We start from the raw sequence: 26551 nt of genomic DNA, 5'->3' as shown, positions 1-26551 counted from the left end.
AGATTGCGTTGCAATTTCTTATTTCTTAGACATCTGTAATGTAGCGTATCAGCCTGAAAAGCACATAGGGAGTCTCGAAATGAAATACAGTGTACAAAAGTATCTAAAGCAGCAGAAGCAGAGGTAAGTTTACACGGCTTTAGGTGTGCAGTAGCGCTGCAGAGTTACATCCCCATTCCCAGCCTCTTCAGAAGACACTAATTCAGAAACCCGTAGTAGATAGGGAAGTCCCCTGCAAGCAATGCATAGCAGCTTGTCATGTTTGTTGAAAAGACTGACTGAAAAACAGCTAGAGCTCCCTTACCAGGTCTCATACACACCAACACCTACAAATTTCAGTAACACACAATAAAGCAGGCTTCTTACTACTTCTAGTATTTGTCTGCTGTTTGCCCCTGGAAGCATAAGCAGGTACCGATTTCAGTAGATTTATTTTAGAAGACTGTGTTTTGCTAGAGTCTTGGCAGTCTCACTTCCTTAACACAGAAGTGCTTGACATCTTGTGAGGTGGTTTCATGAGAAGTCTGTGCTGCACATTTAAAATTCTAGACCACAGAAGTAGGGTATTCTCAGTGGAAGGAACTGAGCTCTCGGACTCCTGTTTATCTAGTCTGTATATCCATCAAAAGCACCAATCTCTGAATCTTCTCTGCTTAATGTATGATCCAGTTGTTTCACTAACGTGAATTCCTCTAATTCACTAATGTGAATTCACTAATGTGAATTCCTCCTGGATGTGGGAGGAATAGCAAAAGAAATGCAGACCTCATCTGCAATGCGATCTTGCTGAAGATGATTTTTTTTTAGTCAACTGCAAATTAGTATTATTTTTAAAACATCAGGGAGAACCACATTGCTGAAACAAATATAATATTCAGTAGTGCAGAGCAAGACGCAAGGCATTGGTTTTCAATGCATGTACTAAATACCATTAAGGGATGCCAGGACTGGAATGGCTCCATCATGGTATAATCAATACTCCTATTGGGAAAACCTTGAATTCAGATGAGTCCCTCTAAAATGAGAGTGATTCAGGAATGCATAAGGGCAGAGTTTTTCTTCCAATTACTACAATTTCTTCTCCCTTTTCCTTGTTTGTCACATGCTATAAGGAGATCACTCACTGCTGTCCTCCCCAGTCATGGCTGTATTTCAGTCAGTGTTTCAGTTTGGGTTTCTTAGTTTCTTTGGGATTATTCAGATGACCATTTCTTACTAATATAAATTATTATTAGCAAATTATGCTTCTTTAGCAAATTATTATTAATGTTATAAGATGAAAGGCTCTCAGATCAAGTCAGTGCCTGAGTTCTTGTTGCCAAGCACTGTTCCGTAGTGTTGAAGGAAGTCGCCAATATATTTTTGCTTTCTGTCTCCTGAACAGGCAAAAAAGGATGGTGTGATATGAGTCTGAGCATTGTGACAGCTAGGTTCTTTGCATATGTTATTCTGACGTTGTTAAGTGTAATGTTTAGTGAAGTCAGCAGATAAATGAAACCTTTGAGGTGAAGGAAGAAGCAGTGAGAATGTGATTCCTGCCTTTTTAACACTGGTTGTCTCAAACAATTCCTGACTGACAAAACTGGCATTTTGATCTTGATATCTCTTATTCATCTACCTCACATTAACTAAACACATAGTCTTGCTTTGATTTCTCTGAGTGGCTCTGCTTGGCTTTTCTTGACTACTACATTTCCCCAAAGAATAGAAAATATTTCGTTGTTTTATACCCTCAAATCAGTGTTTTTAAGCTTTTCAGTTTGTGAGTCCCTAAAATTCTTCCAGGGAAGGTTGCAGACCCTTTTACTTCACATTTCCCACATTTAGACTGATGCAAAATAGTGATGTGCTTATTCTCCTTAGCTGCCTTCTGCAAATCTCTTTGGAGTAGTCTGACCACCTCAGACTGGAAAGTACTTGTCTCATAAAATGTTCAGAGCTAAATCCAGTCTGAGTGCTGTCTCCACTGTATAAATAGCCACCACAGTGTGTCTGTGTATTGAATTTTAAAGTTTCCTGGTACCTCCATTTGCTCGGTTGCACTCTACCCTCTACAGTTAGGTAAGGTAGCAGAGCCAGGATGGTCATCATCTCCTGGGGAGAGGCACAGCTCTTTCCATATAACCTGGGTATGTCATTTAGTGCTAATCAAATGACAATTCTAATACCCTGTGAAAGCCCAAAGCCCAACATAAAATTCTAAATATAAATAAGGTTTTAGGGCCTTTAAAAATATCTCTGTATACTCATTAGGTGATATTTTAGGAAACCTGTTCTAATAAGGATAAAATGGATAAGAACTTTCCAGGTTCTGGACACCTCTGATTTAAAAAATTTCAGGTGTCCTCATTGACTGAAAAGTTCTTAAAGATGGGATAGAAAAAAAAAAGGGAGACACAAGAAGGAAAACTACACAGTATTTTAAGGTAGGTTAATTTTTTAACCCCTTGGTATTAAAATACCCAGATGTTCAAAGCAATTCAAGTCACCTTTTTCCTTCCTGTAAATCCCCTCTATTGGAACATTTCTAAATGACAGTCACTACCTGGACGCACGAATTATTCAAATCACAGGAATTAGTCAACTTACAGAAGGTCTGTATAGCTGTGTGCTGAGGAACTCATATTATTGGCAAAATAAAAGGAGGGGATGGCAGTCACACCCTGGGCTTCTCCCACTCAAATCAGTGGCAGAGAGCAGAGCTGTCTGCGGAGAAACTTTGTTTCCAAGTCAGGCCTTTAGGGTTTTATTTTCCTGTGCTGGGGCTGAGGGAGAGGAGAAGTTGGGCTACCACATAGGCACAAGCAGTGCAGTGAGACTGAATCCCCAGATGGAGACTGGGAGCTCCTTGAAGCTCAAGTCAGCAGGCAGGTCAGCCATGTGGGGAGCTTTGGCAGAGTGGTGTGAGGAAGTTCACATGCTGTGCAGTGCTGACTGTAATGATCTGCTGATAAATAACACATTTCAGCCGCTGGTGTAGCCCTGACCCTCACTGTTTAACAAATTAATTCCTCACCCACTAATATATACATATGTATGTACATATACATATGTAACAGGGAATGTAAATATATGTATGTATATATACATATACATATATATATGTAAACAGGTAACAGGGAAAATATTTTTAGCCATCAGTAACACCAAAAAATGTAGTCCAGTCTAAATTGAATACGGTTTAAAACACAAAACCCACAATCAGCATAGATCCAACTATTAGAACTATCTGAGAAATGTTAATTGGTTGGTTGAAATCTGGACAGGGAGAAGAATTCAGGCAAGAGTCCACATGTTTTGCACTTGAATAAATACCAAAAAGGACAAAAAATTATCCTTACACTGCACTTTCCAGCTCTTCTGGAAATCGTTTATAACTGGCAACCAACTTTTGTAGGAATTTCCCCATCATTCTGGGTTGGTTCCATATCAATTTTACTACTTCGGCATGTATGTGAATGAAAAACAGCTATCATGATGTAATCAGTGTTGTCCACATTAAGTATAAACAATAGAGTCATCAACTGGACTGAACCTCAGATCTCTACTGTAGACTTGTAACACCAGATCAAAGGAAGTGCAGACTGCTGTAGTATCATTGGGGTCAGCCTCTAACGGGAGGCAGAGACTTTGCATGTTCTCTCTGTCCTCACCTTCCCCTCTCCTTCCTGACTTTCTACAGAGTCCACTACACAAAGGCAAACTCCAAAAGATGGCAATGTTTGTTAGAAAATGCCACAAGTGAATTTCACTGGAAGTTTGCAGTGGGAGAAACATTTTATGTGGATACGGCTAGCTTTGTAGAAAGACTAGTGGCAAACCACAGGCCATATCTAGTCTTCAGGGAGCAGTGAAGTAGCGGGCTTGCAGTCAAAACCATCTGTCTCATCCATACTAAAGCTTCCCTTTGAAAAGCACTGCTCTGCCTGTGATTTTCCCTGTGGAGCAGGCTGTGGGAAGCTGTGGGGGCTGCCGTGGTACTGCTGCTCTGCGGTGGCAGCAGTGAGGGGGAGCGGAGGGCATGGCCTGCAGCTCCTACCCCACAGCGGCTGTTGCTCCCACTTCCCAGGTGTTGTGACCAGCTTGGAGTGACAGAAGGATTTCAGTGGGTGCAAGAGTGATCAGGATGTGTTAACAATGCAAAGTTCACACGATTGAAGACAGTTTGGGGTGGGGAGGGAGCGGGGGCGATACGCAAAATGGTTGAGGGAAGATAGGGTGGGATGACAGTTGCAGCAAAACTCCTGCATCCCGCTCCCTGGGCAGGTGTGCACACCGAGACCGTGGCACCAAGGAGCACACAGTGCATCCCTCCCTTCTCACACACAGCACTGCTGCAGGCCTCTTCCTCGGTCTGGTTTCTTTAAATAAGGGAACTGATGTGTTATTCTACTGGACAGGTGCTATTAAACACAGCCCCCACTTAGTGAAATAAATAATGTGGCATTTGATTTCTGAAGGAGGAAAATCACAGATATACCAGCTGTACTAGACTCCTGCCCAGTGTCCTATTCCCATTCCTGATGAAAGGAATGGGAAGACTTCTATCGATTTCCAGCAGGAGCACAATATACACGTAAACCCTTATTCTGAAGTGCCAGATGAAATTCAGGAGTCCCTGGTTTTGAATCTAATGACACCATACATAGTTAGTCTAGAAAAATACAGGGAAGCTCTAACTCTGTAGCAAAGTCAGTGGGAGAGAAGATGATGCAAGGAGTACGTAATCTGAGTGTTTGAACCACGCCTACACTATTACTGGAGTATTACACCTGCCAAAGGTTCATGTTCCTCAGAAGGAAGAAATGTTCTGCAAGCTACTTTTTAACTAAAAAGATGCAGGATGACTTTGATGGAATAATGGCATGCAAAATGTGGAAATTTACACTGTGGTTTGTGTGGGGGGAGGTGGCTTTAAGTAAGGAACATTGATATCTTGATATTTGAGGGAAGGAAAACTATCAGTGCATTTGTGATTGTGTGATACATATCCACTTTAACCATTTCATATATTACTTCCTCTCATACTGCACTTAAAAATTCTGATGCTGTATGTTCTGTAATAAAATGCATTACAAATCTGATGATATGATCCTTCTTGCTAATAGGAGGCAGTTTATTTTATTACAGTCCATTAAGCAGAGCAATTGTAGCTGCTCCTTTAGTCAAGTGATGCTGTGTGGGGAAGCATTTCCTAGAAATGGGTCGTAGCTGACTTTCTGGAAAAGCAGCATAAGAAAGATTACAAAGATCAGCAACATCTTCACTTCCTTCTTCATTTCCCATCACTCCTACATCTTCTTCTTCTAGCAGTCTCAAAAGACCCTGGAGGTGATACATAAGGAGATGATAGAGTGTCCCCATTTACAACATGTCATATTAACCCTTAAGGATTTGTGTAATGGCAAAAGGCACCGCACCTGGGACAGACTGCTCTGACTGAGATAAAATCCACTTAGTGAAGGACCATTTCCCCTCTCTTATTTCACTGCTGGAAGCACTTGGTTTCTTTGATCTGTTCTATGTGCCTTATATACAATTGCCTCCAAGATTTTGTGTAAGATGTTGACTTAGAAATTGCTGTAAGGGGGATGTGTCCCAGGGAATGAGACTGGGTAACCAATGAAGAAAGTACTGAGAAGCTGACAGAGGGAGCTGTCATATGTGAAATGAATACAAAGCGAATGAGTTCTGGGGAGGAGGTCAATTAGGGCTGGGGAGGAGGCAGGAAGCATATTAGGAGGGGAAAGAACCAGAATCAGGATTAATAACAAGAGTACATCCTTAGTGTTTTGCACCACGGAGAAGTATATATATATGTATATATACCTCCTGTGCTGTTTCACTGAGAAAGGATTTGTTACTGAATGAATGGTATTTAACAGTTAACAGTAATAATAATACAGGCATAATAAGCATGGATTAGACATGGATTTTTGCATAGGATTTAGACTTCATTTAAGTTACATGAACACCGCATTGGTGTACAGAAATCAGCATGCCCTGGATTTTCAATCGAAGTTCGTACACCATGGATATCACAACAGCACAGTAAGTGAGCATCACAGTAAGGAGCTTTCATGGAGATTTTAAACACAGGGGGTGTTCTTAGACCTGAGGTAAGCTCTATAAGACTTCCGCAATAAAATAAGTTAATAAGCTTAGTGTCTTCTACAGAGGCGTTTGACTGAGGGTCTAAGTGAGGATCATTTAAGCATGTTACTTTCATCCTTAGCCCATTCCAAATGTCTGTCCAGACAAAGGCCAGAGGCCTTGGGGGTACAGATACTGACTGGGAAAGGCACTGAACTGGGGTCTGTGTTTGCAAACATGCATGTTTGCATCCCGCTTGGTGGATGAGGGGAAGGCTGTGGATGTTGTCTACTTGGACTTTAGTAAGACCTTTGACACTGTCTCCCACAGCATTCTCTGGGAGAAGCTGGCTGCTCATGGCTTGGACAAGTGCACTCTGCACTGGGTTAAAAACTGGCTGGATGGCCGAGCCCAGAGAGTGGTGGTGAATGGAGTCAAATCCAGTTGGCGGCCAGTCACGAGTGGTGTTCCCCAGGGCTCAGTGTTGGGGCCGGTCCTGTTTAATATCTTCGTTGATGATCTGGATGAGGGGATTGAGTGCACCCTCAGTAAGTTTGCAGATGACACCAAGCTGGGTGGAAGTGTCGATCTGTTGGAGGGCAGGAAGGCCCTACAGAGGGACCTCGACAGGCTGGATCATTGGGCTGGAGCCAACGGTATGAGAATCAACAAGGCCAAGGGTCGGGTCCTGCACTTGGGTCACAACAACCCCAGGCAACAGTACAGGCTTGGGGAGGAGTGGCTGGAGAGCTGCCTGGAGGAAAAGGACCTGGGGGTGCTGGTTAACAGCCGGCTGAACATGAGCCAGCAGTGTGCTCAGGCGGCCAAGAAGGCCAACGGCATCCTGGCTTTATCAAGAATAGTGTGGCCAGCAGGAGCAGGGAGGTGATTTTGCCGCTGTACTAAGCACTGGTGAGGCCAGGCCGCACCTTGAGTACTGTGTGCAGTTTTGGGCCCCTCACTACAAGAAGGACATTGAGGTGCTGGAGCATGTCCAGAGAAGGGCAACGAAGCTGGTGAAGGGTCTAGAGAGCAGGTCTTATGAGGAGCAGCTGAGGGAGCTGGGGTTGTTTAGTCTGGAGAAGAGGAGGCTGAGGGGAGACCTTATCACTCTCTACAACTACCTGAAAGGAGGTTGTAGTGAGGTGGGTGTTGGTCTCTTTTCCCCAGTAACATGCGATAGGATGAGAGGAAATGGCCTTAAGCTGCACTAGGGGAAGTTTATGTTGGATATTAGGAAAAAATTCTTCACTGAAAGGGTTCTCAAGCATTGGAACAGGCTGCCCAGGGAAGTAGTTGAGTCTCCATCCCTGGAGGTATTCAAAAGAAGGGTAGCCATGGTGCTTGAGGATATGGTTTAGTGGTGGACTTGGCAGTGATAGGTTAGCGGTTGGACTCAATGATCTTAAGTGTCTTTGCCAACCTTAACGATTCTATGATTCTATGTGTTTGCAGAGAGCTTTATAAGAAGAGTGACCAAGAATTTACTGCTTAGCATAAATGAAATCCCCTACCCATAGTCCCAGAAAAAGAGTTCTCAGAGATCACAAGGGCTCAATTTGTTGTTGGTACCTACCCATCTCAGCCCAAAGCAGCTGCTTCTCTCTTCGTCTGGTGAAACAACTCTGTTTCATGCTAGTTTTAGCTGCATCCCCTGACCTGAATGCATTTTAGTGCTCGAGGTCTCCCTGAGTTGTCTGCTGAAAAGACAGAGGCCTGGTCCTGTGAAGCAGAGTCTCAGCTTCTGCTGAAATCAGTGAAAGACTCTCAGTCTCTGCAAAAGTTCCCACTGACAGGTAATCAGTGAGCCAGTGCTGTTAGAGTCCTGCATCCAGGAGCTGTGTAGCCACCATCTCTGGCTGCTGTCTCTGGCTCCAGCGTTACTGATGGCAGGGTTAGCAACTTTGCCACCCACTTACAGAAACAGGATCTTATTTCCAGCTGTCTGTGCTGGTGGCCCTCCCCTCCCCAGTATTCCAGTTATGTTTGTAGACCTTTGCAACATCATGGACAACCTGATTTGCCAGGGCTTGCAGTAGTCCTAATATACAAAAAACAAGCTTTGAAAATGTTCCTGACAAAATTGGTTCTTATTCTTAAGCTATAGAAGAAATATACAGATCTCTGCATTTATGGATCTGGAATAGACATTGCTCAAGAGCAACATTTAGTCAAGTATTTTAAATCTCTTTTAAAGTCTTTTGCTCTGTCTTTTCTCATACATATGGACTCTTGCACAGAGCACATAGTGTCTGTTCTCTCCTGAAACCCTGCTTCCATATCTGGAATGTGGATTCCATATGGAGTATGGAATATCTGCTCTCTCATACTGCCAGTGAAGAATGCTTTCTTTTATAATCTGAAATTTCCCTTAGCGTATGGTGGCTTTTTTTGGTATAGAGATTCTCACTAGACAACTGTTCTTCCCCATTAATAAAATTGGACTTGGGATGCCAATGCTGGGAAGGAAAGTCAGCTGTCAGTCTAAATTAAGCTGCCATGTGAATAGAAGATCATCATCTCATGCCATCCTTTGTACTGAAGTCCACTCTGAAACTAAAACAACAGGGAGGACAGGTCCCATGTTCAACGTGAAGTGTTTGCTCTGACACAGAATTTGTAATACCAGGCAGAGTGCAGATAGGTCCCTAAATTGTTGAATTGGCAGACACCACCTTACAACATCAGGTCTTAAAATGTCAGATAGATAATTACATAGATTATATGAATGGAGGCTTAAATTGAGACTGAGCTGGGTGCATAAACAATAGTTAAGTGCATGTTCATATGGCACCTAGCACAGTAACGTACTGAATCTGGCTGGTGTATTGGCTGTTTCCAGCAAAGAAATGCAGATTTGCAGTTGAAAAATGCCCTTGCGGAGGTAAGGGTATGGAAAGATTCCTGCTGAATGCAGATATGTATCCACACATGACGTGGGTTGTTTTAGTATAGTACTGGGAATATTCTGCTTGACTTAAGATGTTTTGTGCAAGACCTTTCTAATAGCATTTATCAAGGACACAGGAAATTCAAATCAAAGGGAGAAACTGTATATTCATTGCTAAAAATTTGTGTATTTCCCCAAATGAAACTATGCCAGCTTTAATCACTTTTATTTAATTGCTTTGCACATCTTAGAAGAAAGGAGGCTATAATAAAACAGGTGAGAATTGAAAGCATGTAGCAAAAACTCTATTGTAACAGCAGTTTTTCATTATTTTTCAGTATTTATTCAAATGTGTTCTCTGTCAAGTTTCTTTTTTTTTTTTTGCGTTTTAGAATAATTGAACTCTTGCTACTGAGTACAGCTCCTGCATTGTCTTGAAGCACATCAGTGCTCTCTGTCATGGATAAGCCACTATGAGGTGTTCTGATGCAGCTGAATAAACAGTATGATGTTCTGAATGCATCTTTACCAATTTTTCTTCTGAAGCTCGGTGGCAGTGAAACAGGGCTTAGGCTCATGGATTCCCCAAGTTACTGGGTGTACCTGCTCTCAGACTTTTTTCATTTTTCTTTTTTTAACAAATGAACAGAGTTTGCCTAGAAGCAGAAAAAATGTTATAACAAGGGGTGGTTGTGCACAGGGTGTGTATTGACAATTCCTTGTGATGCTGAGCGCGCAGATGTCATGCTAAAGAGATTTCAGAGTGGGATCAGCACCTTCCACTTTGGAAGGCTCTGAGAGTGGCAGCTAAACTGTGTCAAATCTGCAATCCCCCTCCCCTAGACACAGACACAAAAGAATTATTGGGGAACTGTAGGGTAAATCCTCTTCAGCGTCTATAAGGATAAATTACTTACAAAAACCTTCACCTTTAACAGGAAGATGAATCCTGCATAGCTGATATCTCTCTGTTCAGGAACCGGCATGCTGGAACTTGCAGTCTTTGCAGGCTGTAGCTCTGAATTAAAGATGTAGCTAGCTGACATCTGCTCTGTTTAATATGAAGTAGGCTTCTGACAGGTTGCTAATGCCATCCACAATTTGTTGCCCCCAGTCTAAAGTGAAGAGCTGCTGGAGTGGGCAGTAATCACCGGGGGCTCTGTGGGAACTGTTCATTACTTTGACTACTGCTGGTCACAGTTAATAAGATCCTGTTCTTGGTATCTGTAAGAGCGAACACTTTTTTTTTGCAAGACCAGGAGATCATTGTAGAAGTTTTTAACTTCCCTCAAAGAACAAACAGAGCTCATTTCTACTAATGGGAAAAATGTAAAATCAAAATGTCTTTATTATTAGTGATGTTCCAAAGGAGCTTGCAGCTTTTTCACAGTGTCAAGCTTGTATCCTGCTATTTTCTTATGTATCAGTTGAGGCTACAGGGGGTCTTCCCCTGCACACCAATAGCACTGTGAACATCTGCTTTCCTGCCTTTCCAACCACCCATAGAAAGCTTGGGGACAAATCTAATAACAGGATAAATTCACAAGTACGCACCAACTGCTTTGTGCTGCTCCTACAACTGAAACCAGCTACAAACCCAGTTTTGCCATCTGGTTTGAGGAAGTGTGGGATTGCCTTGCCTGCTGAGCAGAGCAGTACAGGGAACTGGATAAATATATATCAGAAATCCTCTTCTTGGTGGATGTTATACTAGTGGTGAATGCCACCTACCCTTGTTGCAACCATAATTTCTTTCCCTGTGGAGGGTGGGGCAGGACCATTTTTGGAGCTTACCATTAACATTTCTGTGCCTGCTACGAGTCTCTTCCTGGTTTGACAACTCTGAGGGTACAAAATTCCTCCCATAACAGTTCCATGACCCAAATTCAGACTCCACAAGCAAAGCACATAAGAATCTTCTGAAGGCATTTGGGATGCTGATTTTTCAGATGTGGACAGCCGTCCATCAGGAAGGATAATCATCTGCCAGAGACTGATTGCTGTTGAGCTGGATGGGCTTTGGAGCAGCAAAATGAAAGTACAAAGGATCAAAGTTCAAAGATAAAAATTGGGAATTAAAAACCACAGGGGTTAACTGCCTTGCCTCCTGTCACAGAGGAAGCCTGTTCTGCAGTGGGAGTCCTGATCTGATGTCTAAAATAGATATCTCAGTGCCTTCCATCTTTCTTTATCAATTCATTCTTCCTTGGGCTGCCAGATCTGCTTTTTTTTTTTTTTTTTGCAGGCAGCTAAATATGTTGCCTCCACAGCACTTGGAATTGAACCTGATCTTTTTGATGGCAATTTAAAAACAATAACAATGCCTTGCTCCACTGCTGGAGCTAGGGATGAGGGAGGCTTGCGCATTTCCTTCATTCTAAGTGTGCCCTATAGCATAGTTACAGCAGTCTGGGGCCACTGGATCATCCAACACACTTGCGACCTTTCAGTGCAAGAGGGCAGAACATTAACCAAGTGATGGCGTAGTTCCTGGTTTATGTTTCCAGACTCTGGCAGCAGTCGTCTCACAATCCGTCCGCTCCTGACTGTAAGGAAATGTCTCCGAAGCCTGTCGCTGCTGAAACTGGAACATGGTGTGCTGTGCTATTTGTAGTTTCCTGCTGCCGACACTGGATACGCAGTCACTATTCCTCTTGCTTCCTCCATGAACATTAGAATGTGTCCAAAAATAATTGAAGGCAGTATGTTCCAATGGAATATTTTTGCATTTGCACAAATTTCCTCTTTATTTTGCTTGCCAATTTTGATAGGGAGCGTTTTGAGGCTGTTTGAGCTTCTCCAACTTGGCACCGCTGGGAGGCACAGGAATGCTCCCCTGATCAGTATGGCAAGAGAAAGTGTTCTGGCATCTGAATACAGACTTAAAACTCATTTTTAAGGATGAATATAGCATATTATAACCATAAAGTGCTGCTTTAACTAATGAAGACAAGAAGACCCAAATGCTTTAAAGGGCAACGAAGCCCACACATCTAGAAAAAGCGAAGAAAGAGGCCCGCACATATAGAAAAAGAGAAGAAAACAGCTTTTTTTTTTTTTATTTATTGCTTTGATCCTGAAGAAGGTTAGGTGATAAGAGCTAGCTGTCAGGAAATAATGTAATTAAACTGTGCATGAGGTTCACAGACCTATTGTGCAGCTTCTTTCAGATGTAGCTATGTGATTATTCCTAAATGAATGGGTTCCTGGCCTGGCTGAAATGCTTTACATGTCCCACACTTGGCAGAGCTTGGGGTCTTAAAAGTATATCTTAAATTAGCTTTCATATCTATTTATGGAGAACAGATAAGGGTGGATGTGCAGTTGAGGGATTGCCTCCTCAGGAGCCAGTGATGGTTTAAGAGGTGAAACCAGGACCATGGTCTGTGGATCATTTCCAGGAGTATTTGTCTTTTTAAACCGGGTCACTCTTGCTTTTCTTCTTACATATCATGCATGTTATGAAAACTAATTCAGAAGTGTTTTCTTGAACCTTCATGTATTGCAAGGCCCTTCCATATTCCTTGGTGTCAAAATCCTGGATGCCTTATATACTACACAGGTGCTGAAAAGGTGTCGCAAGCAAAACAGTCTCAAGTTGAAGAATTTTGGCTAATCAATACAAACTTCTCATCTCGATTTGGATGTTGAGAGTAAAGAAGTAGGACATACTCCTATAAACACCTGTTCTTCCCCAGACTCAATTTCCCTGATTTTTGTAGTGGTTTATACCCAGTCCATCAAAACAATTTTGGTGGGGTGACAATCAGTGGGGGATGTCAGGGATAATATTTGCATGAGTTTATTTCTGCTGCTGTTACAGCTATCCTCTGATTCTTAAAATTTTTCTGCTGCTGTTCCGTACTGTCTCCCTGCCCTGGCATGGGCCACCCACCATCCCTCGGGGGTGTCCCTGCCCCCTTTGCCATGGAGGACCCCAGAGCGTCTCCAGCCCTCAGCAGCTGCCATTTTCTTTCCCTAACATCTTGTATCAAGGCACTTAGAATCACAGAACCATTTAGGTTGGAAAAGATCATCAAGTCTATCCATTAACCTAGCACTACCAAGTCCACCGTGAAACCATGTCCCTAAGACACGTTAATGTAACATAGGAACTTATGTTCTACACATAAGTGTAGACATCTAGACATCTTTTAAATGCCTCCAGGGATGGTGACTCAACCACTTCCCTGGGCAGCCTGTTCCAATGCTTGACAACCCTTTCAGTGAAGAAATTTTTCCTAATATCCAGTTGAAACCTCCCCTGGCACAACTTAAGGCCATTTCCTCTCATCCTATTGCTTGTTACTAAGGAGAAGAGACCAACACCCACCTCACTACAACCTCCTTTCAGGTAGTTGTAGAGAGTGATAAGGTCTCCCCTCAGCCTCCTCTTCTCCAGACTAAACAACCCCAGCTCCCTCAGCTGCTCCTCATAAGACCTGCTCTCTAGACCCTTCACCAGCTTCGTTGCCCTTCTCTGGACATGCTCCAGCACCTCAATGTCCTTCTTGTAGTGAGGGGCCCAAAACTGCACACAGTACTCAAGGTGCGGCCTGGCCTCACCAGTGCTTAGTACAGCGGCAAAATCACCTCCCTGCTCCTGCTGGCCACACTATTCTTGATAAAGCCAGGATGCCGTTGGCCTTCTTGGCCGCCTGAGCACACTGCTGGCTCATGTTCAGCCGGCTGTTAACCAGCACCCCCAGGTCCTTTTCCTCCAGGCAGCTCTCCAGCCACTCCTCCCCAAGCCTGTACTGTTGCCTGGGGTTGTTGTGACCCAAGTGCAGGACTTCTCTGGCTGAGGGATGCTTTGGTGCGATGGCTGGGCTCTGGCGTGTGGTGGTTTTCCCCACTGGGGCCTCTGTCAGTGCCAGAGCTGGTGGGAACCAGCCAGGGGCAGCTCGGGGCAGCTCATGGCCTCCTGACAGGCTGCCCTGCTGTGTAACCTGCCTCTCACAATCATTGCTCAGGGGAGTGCACAAGTACCCTTACACTCAGCCAAATTAGCTTTTACAATCCTTTCAGCTCTGGGGAATCAGAAGTCACTGTGAGGAGTGAGTTGGATTTCAAGGTTTGTACCAACACAACTGTTCACTGAGGTAAGCCCTAAGGCAGCCCCATGAAAACCAGGGGCAGTGCCGAGGGGGCAACAAGGCCTAGGGCCACCTGTGGAGCCCTCAGGCGGGGACACTGTCCACCATCCCAGCTTGCCAGGTTTGCTTGTGTTGAGGAAAAGCATTGGACCAGTTGGTTCATGGGATGGGGGAGTAGCTGGGGCACAGGGATACGGGGCAGTGGACACCCTGAAATCCAGCAGAAAGCTGACATCCTCTCCTTTCTATCTGCGTGGAGATCTGGCTCCAAAGTGTCATATCATGACGGGAGTTTTAACATACGATTACACCACAGCTGTATTGCTGGGCCTCAGACACAGGTGATTTTGCTAGGGGAAATGCTACACTTCTGATACAAAACAGCAAACATCTGTCTGGCTGTTTTGTTTTTAATGGCAGCTCTTTGGAGTCACTGGAGCATCGCATATTAAGCCGGGAATAGAACCAGGCTCTGTAATAAAGTCACCAAACTCACACAGCATTTTGAACTGAATGAAATTGTATCTCACAGATTCTAATAACTGAGAGGAGGATCACTCATCTGGGGACCCACTCTGGTATTTTAATAATTTACACTGGTTTTTTTTCCAATCACAAGGCTGTTGTCTATTTATCTCTTTTTGTATTATATTTCCTATCCAGCCAATGAATTAACTTGCACTTAGACAGCAATCAGGTCTCTGTAGACGATCTGTGCCCAGGAAAGGCCATTTCCATTTTAAGGAACAGAAAATCCTTTCCAGGAATGCCTGAGTGTTTGATGTCACTATGCGTGGTGGAAAGGTACAATATTCCAAAAAGCAAGCAAACAACACAGATGCATAAAATACACCCAGATATTGTTAGTCATATTTATCTGTTCAGTATCTGTAATTTTGTCCCACCTTCAACAATAAAATTGCATCTCTCCTCAGTGTTATAGGAATCCCACGCCTTACTTTGTGCATGGCTGTGGCTTGTTATCAATCAGGAAAAAACACAGATCTATTACTCTGGCATTTAGTAGAAACATTCAGCGTGAGTATGTTGGAAGTGGTGCTCTGATATTAATACAAAGCTATTTGTCACGTCACACATCTAGCTAATTTTCTAGTGGGTTGACAGTTGGCCCCATTGTCTGGAATAATTTAATGTGCTGTAGCTTAAACTTACTGTACTCTATGAATCATATACACAGATATTTATAATGGAAAAACTGTGTTCATGCAGCACTGAGGTTACACAAATACAGCTGTGGGTCTGAATCCTCAGCTGGTGTAAATTGGCCTCGTTGGAATGACACCAATTTACCCTGGCTGTGGATCATGCCGAACACATGTGAAAGGGAAAGATCTGGCAGAAGTGTTGGCTTGTCCGTCACCGTCTGTAAACAAGAGACAAACACAGAAACAAACAAAATTTTGTATTTAGGCCTTGGCTTAGTAAAGCATTTAGATGTACGCTGAGTCCTATTTTAAACCTACAAGTACTTTGATCTAATTAAGACTGTATTTATAGAGCAGCAATAGGAATTAACAGCAGATTGGGGTTTTTTTCTGTTGAAGCAGTTTTCAACAAATTTGTTGATTCATGAAAAAAATGAGATGTGCTATCAAAGTTTTCTTTAAGTCCAAAATTTATTCTGGGGCCAGTTCACTCCTGTCTGAGAACAGCCATTTTCATAGTGACCCTTCATGTAACCAGCCCAGTGTCTGGGCCCTGTGGGCACCGTTGGGGCATTAGTGGCCCTGACCAGCCTTGCTCGGGGCCTCCCCAACCCTCACCCATGGGCCAGGAGCACCATTGCAGCTCAGCTGTGGGATATCAGCCTCTAGCTTTGCTACAGCCCTGCCCTGCTCTGCGGAGCAATGGGCTCTGCTGAGCCAGACACTGATCCATTGACTGGCACTGTGGCATGACCTGGGACCTGCTTAGTTCTTGTGGAGCTGTGCTGTGGTCATGGGGCTATGTCTGAGCCTAGTTGCCCTCAGGGGACCTGATGCTGTCCTGCTGATTGACTTCCTAGCTTAAGCTTGGACTTGTCTTGACATCGCAACTTGCCCAATGATCTTTTGATTAAACCTGGTTGCTATCAGCCCTCAGGGGCTGTGGGACATGCCCTGACTAATGAGGCCCCTGTCCTTTCTGCTGGCTCTTTGTTGCTGGCTCCTCATCCCTTAGGGAGCAGCTAGCCTGGACAGCCAGTATCAGCCTGCTGTTCTGCTGAATTTAGCTCAGAGGCTGTAATGGAGGGATTTTTCTGTATTCCGGGTAAATGTCCTGATTCTTTAGACTGTTGCCTCTTCTTATGTGCTCCTTTGTAGAGGTGATGCACTTCTGTTGGCCTTTTCCAGATGTATAGGTGACCTAGATATGGCTAGTTCCAGTTAAACTGTAGTTATGATTCTTGTCTGGAGGCACTAGGGGACTTTCTTCATTGATTGCCTTTTATAAAGGTAGCCGACATGCAAATCTTTCCAGGATAAGGCCCTTGCATAACAGTGTACACTGTGGATGTACCATAAATCTGATGCTTTTTTTTCTTATTGTTCAAATACTGGCTAAATTCAGTTGTAAGAGGTGTAAGGAATATGGCTTGATATATCTTCAGTTGAATTGTTATGAATACTTGAACTCACTTAATGAGATAGGCATAGACCTTGTAGTGGTTAGTTTAGCCCTTTGTGGTTTGTTAGCCCTATATGAAGGCTTAGAGGGAGAATACATTTATGTCTGGTGCATTACATGTGAGACTGCAGTCTATTACAAAACTCTTTCTCATTTTTTTTCTAAGTGCTCTTGAATATGCTTTTCTCATTTGGAACATAACCCAAGTTGTGCTTGTTAGAGCAAATCCAGTAAACGTTACTGGTCTTTGTCAATATTTATGGAGGAGACTACCAAGAGAAAAGATAGTGAGGTAATGCAGAAGGTACTCATGTTGATTCAGTAGCTGCTTTTGTATTCTGTTTTCTGAAGTAGATGCCAGAAGCACTGCACAGGTGATCCTAGATGATGTCAGCTGGAGTATTTCCAGAAAAAAAAAAATCAACATTCCGCAAAAGTATAGCAGGACCTTAGCTTGCATAGAAAGATAACCATGAACTCAAACAAGTGTAGAGAGAGACTGTGCATCTTATGAAGAAATGAAAGAGTTTGGCTCTAGTAAAACAAGCAGCAGGAGAGACAGTGAACCCTCCCTGTCCACACTGGAAGAGGATAAACACCTGGGAGGAGTACTTTTTTACCTTAAAGGATAGCACTGACCTAAGAGCAAATGTGTGTAAACTGGCCATGAGTCTGACCTAGGTCAGAGAGTGTGTGAAGAGTTCAGTAACAGGAGCAGAAAGTTTCTGGAACTGCTTCTCATGGGAGGAGCTGAACTGTGACACTTAACTAGTTTTCAGATGGAGCGTCATCCTTTTATGAAAGGAAATTTTATACTGTGGTTAGCTGCCAAAAGCAGTGATTGGAGTTAACCCGAGTGTCCCTTTGGGACCATTTTCTTGATATGTATCTTAGGCTGTTCTTCAAGATGGTGTGGTTATAGTGGTTATCATTATGCCCTTACTTACCAGTATGATTTTGATATCAATGGCTCAGAACTTAAAGAAGATTATTTGCTACAAGCAGGTTCATAATTAATTCCAGCCCTAGTATAGTGTTAGATGGATTTGGGATTTGCTATTTTTAGCATGTATGAACAATTTCATTAATAAATATATTTAGTTCACTTGCTGCCAAAACCACAAGGGCTGTAATCCTCCCATCAGTACCACTTGGTGTAGGGTGTGCTGCCAGCTGTGTGATGGGAGTGTCATCCTGTGGTGCTCTGCACCACTGTTTCAGAATCCCATGCTAGTGCTCCTCCACGAGCTCTGGCAAAAGCCGGAGAGCAGAGGTTATTCTTTGAAATTATATTACAAATATAATTTTATCTAAGGGAGGGCTGGACTGCACACAGTCTGCATGCATGCTGTTGCATATCCATGTGTTTCTTCTCTGTTCCCAAACAGCTGTTCTCGCCCTGTACTCACTAGCCTGCCAGATGTTACAAATCCAGGGAAAGTATGGAGACACATTGTCCCTCCGCAGGACTTACTCATGACCAGCTTGAGACCTGCTGTTTGGTCTAACACTTAACCTGGATTTTCCTAGTAACTCATCAACTACGATGACAAAACATGAGGTTAAGAACTCGTTGTTGCCAGCACGACTGATGTTGGAGATATGATCTGATACCCTAACTCTCAAGTGGTCTCAAGATCACATATGTAATAATTACTGGCGCATGTATGATCATTAATGACAGTTAGGGTAGATGCTCTAGCAAAACGTTGGGCAGAGACCCTTTATATTGCTCTTAGTTCTTCTGACTCTCTCATAAGAGACTAATTTTCTTAATTAAATGTAGCGCTTAACATTCTTCAACATATGCATTCGCTTTCCTTTCTGTATTGTTAGAAAGAGGGAGTACAAGAGATAATAACATTGGAAGTTTATCTTCTGTTTTAAGTATGCTTAACCCCTCCCCCCAACTACTCAGTCACCAGGAAAACTCTTAACCACTTAATTGGTCTCCAGATTATCTACAGCAATGTGGAGAAGTGCCAGTCTGGGAGACATTGAGGATAGTTGGTTCGCATGTTTTCAGTGATATAATGTCCAATCTTACTTACTCTGTGCTACTCTTTAGTGTGAATTCCTGACTGCAGGAATGATAGCAGACTTAAGAGAAGAATTAACTCACTGGCAGTCAGCACAACTCCAACTAAGAATTCTCTTATGTCAAGGAGTAATTAAAGATCCATTGGTTTTATTATGATCGCTAGACTAGGTTTGTTAGGGCAGTCTTTTTCATGAATGGGATGAGATTCGTTGACACAGTTCTGTATAGCAATGTTGTTATGACATGGAAAAATCTCAGTTAGCAGAGACACTGTATCTGGTTTAAGCTGATCTCACAGAGCACGTTATCCAGACTCTGCTATTTACTGTATTAAAAACTCTTTCCTCTGACAGGGAAACTAACTTATCAAAGGATGTTGAATGTTTTTCCAGGAGCCTAAGTTAGCCCCTTGAAACCGAGGCAGTCCTTGCAGGGTTGAGTAAAATAGCAATTGTTGGGCCATTGCCATGCTCACATCCTTAATGGTTTGCTTTAATTAAGCAAACTAGGCAGCACACTCACTTCAGGAACACAGGAAGTGTCAGCGTTTCTTATGTGGAAAACAAGTTTAACTTGCAAGTTTTCAGGAAATATTGCTAGTAATATGGGCCAGGCCAGACAATGTTGACAGACCTTCGTATTGAAACCTCCTGGCAACACTTTGCAAACTCTCACAGCATCACCACGAGTCACCCAACAACTGGTATTTTCAGAGCCTCAGTTTCCAGTCATTATGAGAAAATTGTTTAAGTCCATTTGTAGACTTAGTGGTTGAAGAGAAAAGTTTGAAAACACAATCCATTAGATCTCAAAAGCATGTAAGACCCCATTATTTATTTATTTATTTAAATCCCATGGTTGTTAAGCAAATCTTGTGATCTGTGGTACTGTGTAATACTTATAATTTCTGTGCATCCTTGATCAGGAGGGTGAAAGTAAAAGCATACCTGTGCAATAAAGAAAAGCCAATATTATCTTCTGGGTACTTGGGAAAATGTCTACAGTTAAGTGAGCATTAAGCAGAAATTCTTGAGAAGTCTCTGAATGAACCAGCCCTGGAAACAAAAGTAAGGTAGAGAAATCCAAGCAGTACTGTGCCCAGGCTGTCCTGGTTTGGAGGGTCAAGTTGTTACTTTCACACAGCACTGAACTGTGCCATGCAGAGGTACTGATTCACCTGGAACTTGTTTCGGTATCTCAGATATAGTAATGCTTTGCCTAAGGTGGACATGTCTGCAGTCTTGCAAAGCCCTGGTTTCTGCAAATACTGCTTATTATTCATTAAGAGCTGAGAGCAATGCAAGTTTTTACAGAAAAAAAGTGCATCATTAACCCTACTTTAGACTGTGGTGAATCTGCATCTTTTTCCTCTGCACCCATTCCTAGGCATCTTGCTTTATTTCCTCTCTGCTCCAAACCACATGAAACTCAAAACTCTTCATTCTCTGGGCTTTCAAGTGAGACATGGGAGAGTCAGGAAGATACTCCAGACCATACTGATGGGGGATAATTTCCTACAGGCATAGGCCAGCTGAAACCAACGTAATTTTTTTATGAAGAACATAATAGATTCAAAGTCTAAACTGAAATTGAGTCTCTTCCAAAATCTGCTATTGTCCATTAATAGAAGTTTAAAAAACACATTGTTTTGGAAGGCGGTACAGATCTCATCACTGAGGTCTGTTGCTCAAAATTCCTGAAGGTCATCCTTTCAAATGCTATTGTGTATTTCAGTTGATTAAACAAGACAAAAGTATTAATAATCTTTTAAATTTCCTTTTTTTTTCCTTGATAGTTTATTATTGTATTTTAAAAGGCAGAAGCATGGTTTAACTTAACCTACAGTCTCATCCAATAATACGTGTATAGATTAGATGGAGGAAATGCTCCCTATCCACAGAATAATAGATTACTAGTTTAAATTACTTGTCTTAAAAAGATCCTGATTCGGCTTTGCTGAGCATAAAATATTAGATTTACTGTTTATTTTTAGTGGATTGCTGCCAGTTTTCTTCTCCCTGGCTGTCTTTAGATAGTTTAAAACATTAAAAATGTTCACATTAAACATATATCTACTTAGAAGAAATCTGTGTTGGTTTCTCAGCAGAGATTTAAAAGCTTGTTGTTGGGGCATGGACTTTGCTGTTATGGAATTTTTCTTTCTTAATTGTCGTTATGGCTTTTTTTCCTTTAAGCCCCCAAGTGTGGCAAATTACGTTGTGCTTATTAAATCAATAATGGGAGAAAAAAGAATCCAACAGAAAAGTTTTAGGTGTCTCTTCAGGTTATAGTAGGTTGTTTCATTCTGTTTAATTGGCAGTAACGTTTGAAACCCCTGACCTAATCCTTGCAAAACTCCTCTTATTTATACTTTCTGAAAAAGTGGTGATAGGCCTGATTTTGATCAGCTCCACGGATACAGATGAGGAAGTAACTATGTATGTCAATGATACTACTTTGGAATTGCATCATTGTAACTTGAACCAAATTTGGCCTTTAAGACTATTCATCAACACAAAATATAAGCTAGTATAGACTCTGCAGTTACCATTGTATTTTCATAAATAAAAGATTAAGAAGTCAGGCATATGTGACAGATTTCTGGGACCAGCTCAGCGTAGTGTGGCTGGTGGCATTTGAGCACCAGCAATGTTTATTTGCATTTTGATGAAAGGGATATTCAATATTATTTCTGCAAATCCCCTGCATAAAGCAGTGCACTGCCATGCTGAATCAAGTGCTCAGCACAAAATGCTGAGCTTATTGCAGGAATCTTAGGTGACCCACACAGGGTCTTTACTCTTCAGAGCACCATCTCTACAGGGAACAGATAACTGACGCTGAGAAACTACAGCAGCACACAGTGTGTGAGCAGTGGGCTCTGAGTGTTCTTCAGCTGTTACAGGTCAAAAATTGTTATTTGGTGCTAAAGAACAAAAGAGCTCTTGACTGGACGACACATAAATGTTATAACAAAGATCTGGACTGATCCTTTGACTGTAAGGTGGTTGCTTATAAGCTGCTTCACTTACCTTTTCACCCTAAAACATTCTGTTTAACACCAGGGACTGTATTGACCTGGTCTCCGCTGCTTCTATAATTAATTTTTCTTTCCTTGTAATGAACTAACAAGTTGGATTTTTTAATTATGAAAGAGTCCTTATTAATGGACAGTTCCCAGCTTGCTGGGATGGAGATAAGGGAACATGTTCTGTAACAAAAACGGTTGCAGAAAAGAAGAAATCTGAGATTGTAATGCCTGCAGAGCTCTAGACAGGAGTGAAGAATGAAAGGTTCTCACTTCAAATGCATTTGGTCTCTAACACAACACAGAACAAGCCAAAACATAAATACACTATCTCCTAGCTGACTTGTGACAGCTTATAAGGAATGAACGTGCTGCAGATTTAAGTGTCACATTAATGTGCTACAAAATAAGAAATGAGTTTCATCAGCTCTGTTCAATATATTTCTAACTGTATCTGAAGTACTGAACTATCTGTTTTGCTTGGAAATACATTTCGAAGTAGGAGAAGTTGAAATGTGCACTCTTTATCGATGTTAATAAAATACTTTTTTTTTTTCCTTTTTCTCTCTTCACTCCAAAAATAATAAGTGGAAGATAGACTGGGTTCTGGCTTTGGAATTGGAAATATCTAGGAAATATAAGTGTAGGAAGTCAAGTGGCTATTTGGACGTAACATTTGGAAACTTTATGTATAGACAAAAAAGAAAGGGGGGAAGAAAATCCCATCAATAATATTTATGGAATTTTTGGTCCATTTTGGATTAAGGGTACTTTATGAACTGCTAGATCTTTGGTCAGTGAAGCAACCCCTGATTTTAGGTCCCTCTGCTGCCATCTTTCTATGTAAGAAATTCTCATTACTTATAGGAAAAGACTATGGGATCAGCTTACTAAGGAACATGCTTTATGAATTATGTTTCCTGACCTATCATTTTGATAGTAATGAAATATGGTGATAACTTAAATGCTTCCATTGCTCAACATCAACTTATTTTGATGAATAACTGAGATGAGGTTTTGTTGTCTGTGCTACATGTACATCTGCCTCAGAAATGCGGATTTTTATATTTTGGACTGTCTTTTTTTCTCATCCCTATCTAACAATTTTCTTTTTCCTCTGTCTTGTGTGAATACTTCTAGATGTTTGACTGGATCAGCCACAACAAAGAATTGTTCCTGCAAAGTCACACGGAGATCGGCGTGAGCTACCAACACGCCCTTGACCTACAGACACAGCACAATCACTTTGCCATGAATTCCATGGTGAGTTGGGGGCACAGAGTGAACAGTGGGACTGTGCATGTGAGGCTGCCTCCAGCTCAGGCAACCCCATGGACCTGCGGGAGGTGAAGTAAGGCAGGTCAGGCTGGGCTGTGGTGGAGTGTTGCTCTGTCCACCCAGGCACTGATATATGATTATTTTATTAAGAGCAGCACAGTCCTGTAGAGTATGTTTACATTTTGGAAAGCAAATACAATATTTTTTTACGTTTTTTGACATTTCTTTTTCTGGGAATTAATGAGAGCTGTAGGTGGCACCTTAATAATTTATGCTTTTCCCCCCACACCCTGCTAAGGTACTTTCAAAACCCTGAAAAGGAGACACTAATCAAGCTGTCAGTTGTGGCCACAGTGGGATTTGGGCTTTTTCAGTAGTTAATTGGTCGGTCTTTTTGAATGCAACTCAGTTTACCTTAGGTTTTTGTTTGTTGTTTTTCAAACAAAAAAAATCATTATGCATTTATGAGTGCTTTGCTCACTTTCTTATTCTTTCCAGGCATTTGTTCTGTAAACTGCTCTGCTTTCAGCACAGAAATGAGGACAGAATGTATTGATGCTTTGATTGTTGCACTGAACTAGAAAAACACATGCATACCCCCTGCTGCATTTGCACAATGCAGAGATGAGCCCTCTCTGAATGCTCTCTTTCAACTATGTGAAAACTCGCCCTAAGTAAACCAACTCCTGCAGGTGTACTTCTTCATGCTGTGCACAGTCAGACTGCAGCTGCACCGGGGCCAAGACCTCAAAGGTGGTGGTTGGTGTTTAAGTTGGTGGTGTAAGTCACTAGAGAGCCGCACCCTACTATGCCACCCAAGGGCAAGGTACTTGAGAGCAGCTGTCTGAAATGTGAACCTACCTGAGGTCATTCAAGACCACACACCACTTTCATAAGATTACAGGTGTTAACCCTGCTATTCTGGCCAGTTCCAGATCAAGTAATTAACTTCTCTGACCTAAATTCCACCTGCCATTTCTACCCACCTAGCTATTCCTCACCAAAGCACTGTGCCTCAGTAGGGCTTTGCATAACAGTGGAAGATGATAATTGTTTATAAAGTCCATTCATGTATTTATTATGATTATAATTAGAAGGACCATTGAAAAAAAGGCTCTAGGCACCTGATTGTTGAGCTTGCCATCACAATGCCATCTAGCAAAGTACAGGATAGTATGGCCTCCATATAACAGCGCTGCTTAAAGAATCCTAACAAATAAATGTGTCCTGGAGGTTAGTGCATTAAAAGTAGGTCATATTTCTTCAGGAAACACTATTAGAAGAGTCAAGCTGGAGGACCTCCCTTTACCCTTTTTGTGGTACTGTCTGGTATTATTTTCTTAAAATAACCGTGAGCTAAATTTGGAAAGAGATAACCGTTGTCAATAGAAAATTAGCAAGTGACAGGGAGGGTGCCACCTAATGGAAGAAAAATTATTTTCCTTGATTCTTCCATTTGTCCCGAAGTGAACTTTTGGGAATGAGGAATGCAAGGTAGTGAGACATTTGCAAAGATCTTGGAAGAACTTTTGGGGACAGGGACCTCTCATTGGCTGCACTGTGGCTTGCAGCTGTGCCATCTCACCATCTCAGTGCTGCCAAACTCCTGTGTAATTGAGCTGCCCAGGAGAGAGGCCTTTTTGGCTGAGGAGAAAGAGTGCAACAGCTGATGAGGCTCCAGTCTTGCACTGTCTCCAGTGTAACCCACACACATATATAGTCATATGGAAGCCCATACAATCAGCATGAGTCAATCTACAAAGAATCACAGAATAGTAGGGCTTGGAAGGGACCTCTGGAGATCATCTCGTCCAACCCCCCTGCTTGAGCAGGCACACCCAGAGCGGGGGCACAGGAATGCGTCCAGGCACGCTTTGAATGTCTCCAGGGAAGGGACTCCACAGCCTCCCAGGGCAGCCTGTGCCACTGCTCTGGCACCCGCACAGGAAAGAAGTTTTTTCTCGTATTGAGGTGGAACTTCCTGTCTTCCAACTTGTGCCCATTTTCCCATCATTGGGCACTAATGAAGAGAGCCTAGTCCCATCGTCTTGACACCCACCCTTTAGATATTTATAGGTATTTATGAAATCCCCCCTCAGTCTTCTCTTCCCCAGGCTGAACAAACCCAAGTCTCTCAGCCTGTCCTCATATGGGAGATGCTCCAGCCCCCTGATCATCTTGGTGGCTCTCTGCTGGACTTGCTCAAGGAGTTCCACATCCTTCTTAAACTGGGGGACCCAAAACTGGACACAGTACTCCAGATGTGGCCTCACAAGGGCAGAGTAGAGGGGGAGGATAACCTCTCTCGACCTGCTGGCCACACTCCTTTTAATGCAGCCCAGGATACTGTTGGCCACCTTGGCCACAAGGGCTTGTTGCTGTCTCAGGGTCACCTTGCTGTCCCCCAGCACTCCCAGGTCCTTCTCAACAGAGCTGCTTTCCAGCAGTTCAGCCCCCAGCCTGTACTGGTGCCTGGGGTTGTTCCTCCCCATGTGCAGGACCTTGCATTTGCTCTTGTTGCATTTCATGAGGTTCCCCTCAGCCCAGCTCTCCAGCCTGTCCAGGTCTCGCTGGATGGCAGCACAGCCTTCCAGTGTATCAGCCACTCCTCCCAGTTTGGTGTCACCAGTGAACTTGCTGAGGTTACACTCTATCCCTGCATCCAGGTCATAGATAAATATATGGAACAGGACTGGACCCAGCACAGACCCCTGGGGAACACCACTATTTAAAGGTCTCCATCCAGACTCTGATCCGTTGATCGCGACCCTTTGAGTTCTGTTTTTGAGCCAGTTCTTCCCACCTCTTTATTGTCTCCTCCATCTCTTTAGCATAGGGGATCTATGTGGAAGGGCATGAATACTGGGCACCTTTAACTTTCAACTTGTAAGTACAGTGAGAGATGGCGCTCAAGTCTCCTCTAATTAATTGGACTGGTTAGTTGGACTGGAGTATATGACTCTGTGGAGGAGCCCCACAATATAACAAATATGCCAAATGATATATATGTTCTCAGGTAATCCTCCTTATTATAGGAATATAACTCAAAGAGAGCAATACACCTGTATGTAATTTTCCATATGCTACTTTTAGTTTTGGTTACATTTTAGACCTAGAATCCCCTCTGATGATGGAGTGATGCCTTCATTTTGGTTTTGAATCAACATCGATTCATACAGCAAACAGGCACAGTTTATTCAACTTAGATTTCTATTTTAAAAAATTCTTGCAGTATGCTCTCTCAGTAGGAACTTTTTTAAAAAATTCTTCGACAGATTTCCAATGTCGAGCACAGGTTACATGAGGAGTTGTCAGTATGGCAAAGTTAGGGTAAAAAAGCTGTAGAAATATTTCAGGTTACAGATGCAACTCAAGACTACGCTTTTGGAGATTTTTTTCCTTTTTTTTTTTTTTTTTAATCTAAATGAGGCATCCGTGGTATTTATCAGAAATATGAGAGTTTTACTCAGTGCTTGAAATTCCTTATGATCAAGTAG

The 26551-nt window shown here is 42.6% G+C and overlaps 1 protein-coding gene across 8 annotated transcripts in view; it reads left to right on the top strand.

Annotated features, from left to right (window-relative positions):
• Positions 1-26551, top strand: part of KALRN (kalirin RhoGEF kinase) — a 525469-nt gene that overhangs the window by 212235 nt on the left and 286683 nt on the right. For all 8 annotated transcript variants that reach the window (XM_064451199.1, XM_064451195.1, XM_064451194.1 and 5 more), the window contains exon 6: positions 22917-23039. In XM_064451199.1, coding sequence (XP_064307269.1) covers positions 22917-23039 — 123 coding nt within the window. The remainder of the gene's footprint in view (positions 1-22916; positions 23040-26551) is intronic.

The sequence above is a fragment of the Phalacrocorax carbo genome, chromosome 5 (assembly GCF_963921805.1).
Source record: "Phalacrocorax carbo chromosome 5, bPhaCar2.1, whole genome shotgun sequence".
Classification (NCBI taxonomy): Eukaryota; Metazoa; Chordata; class Aves; order Suliformes; family Phalacrocoracidae; genus Phalacrocorax; species Phalacrocorax carbo.
This window is presented reverse-complemented; position numbering and strand designations above follow the sequence as displayed.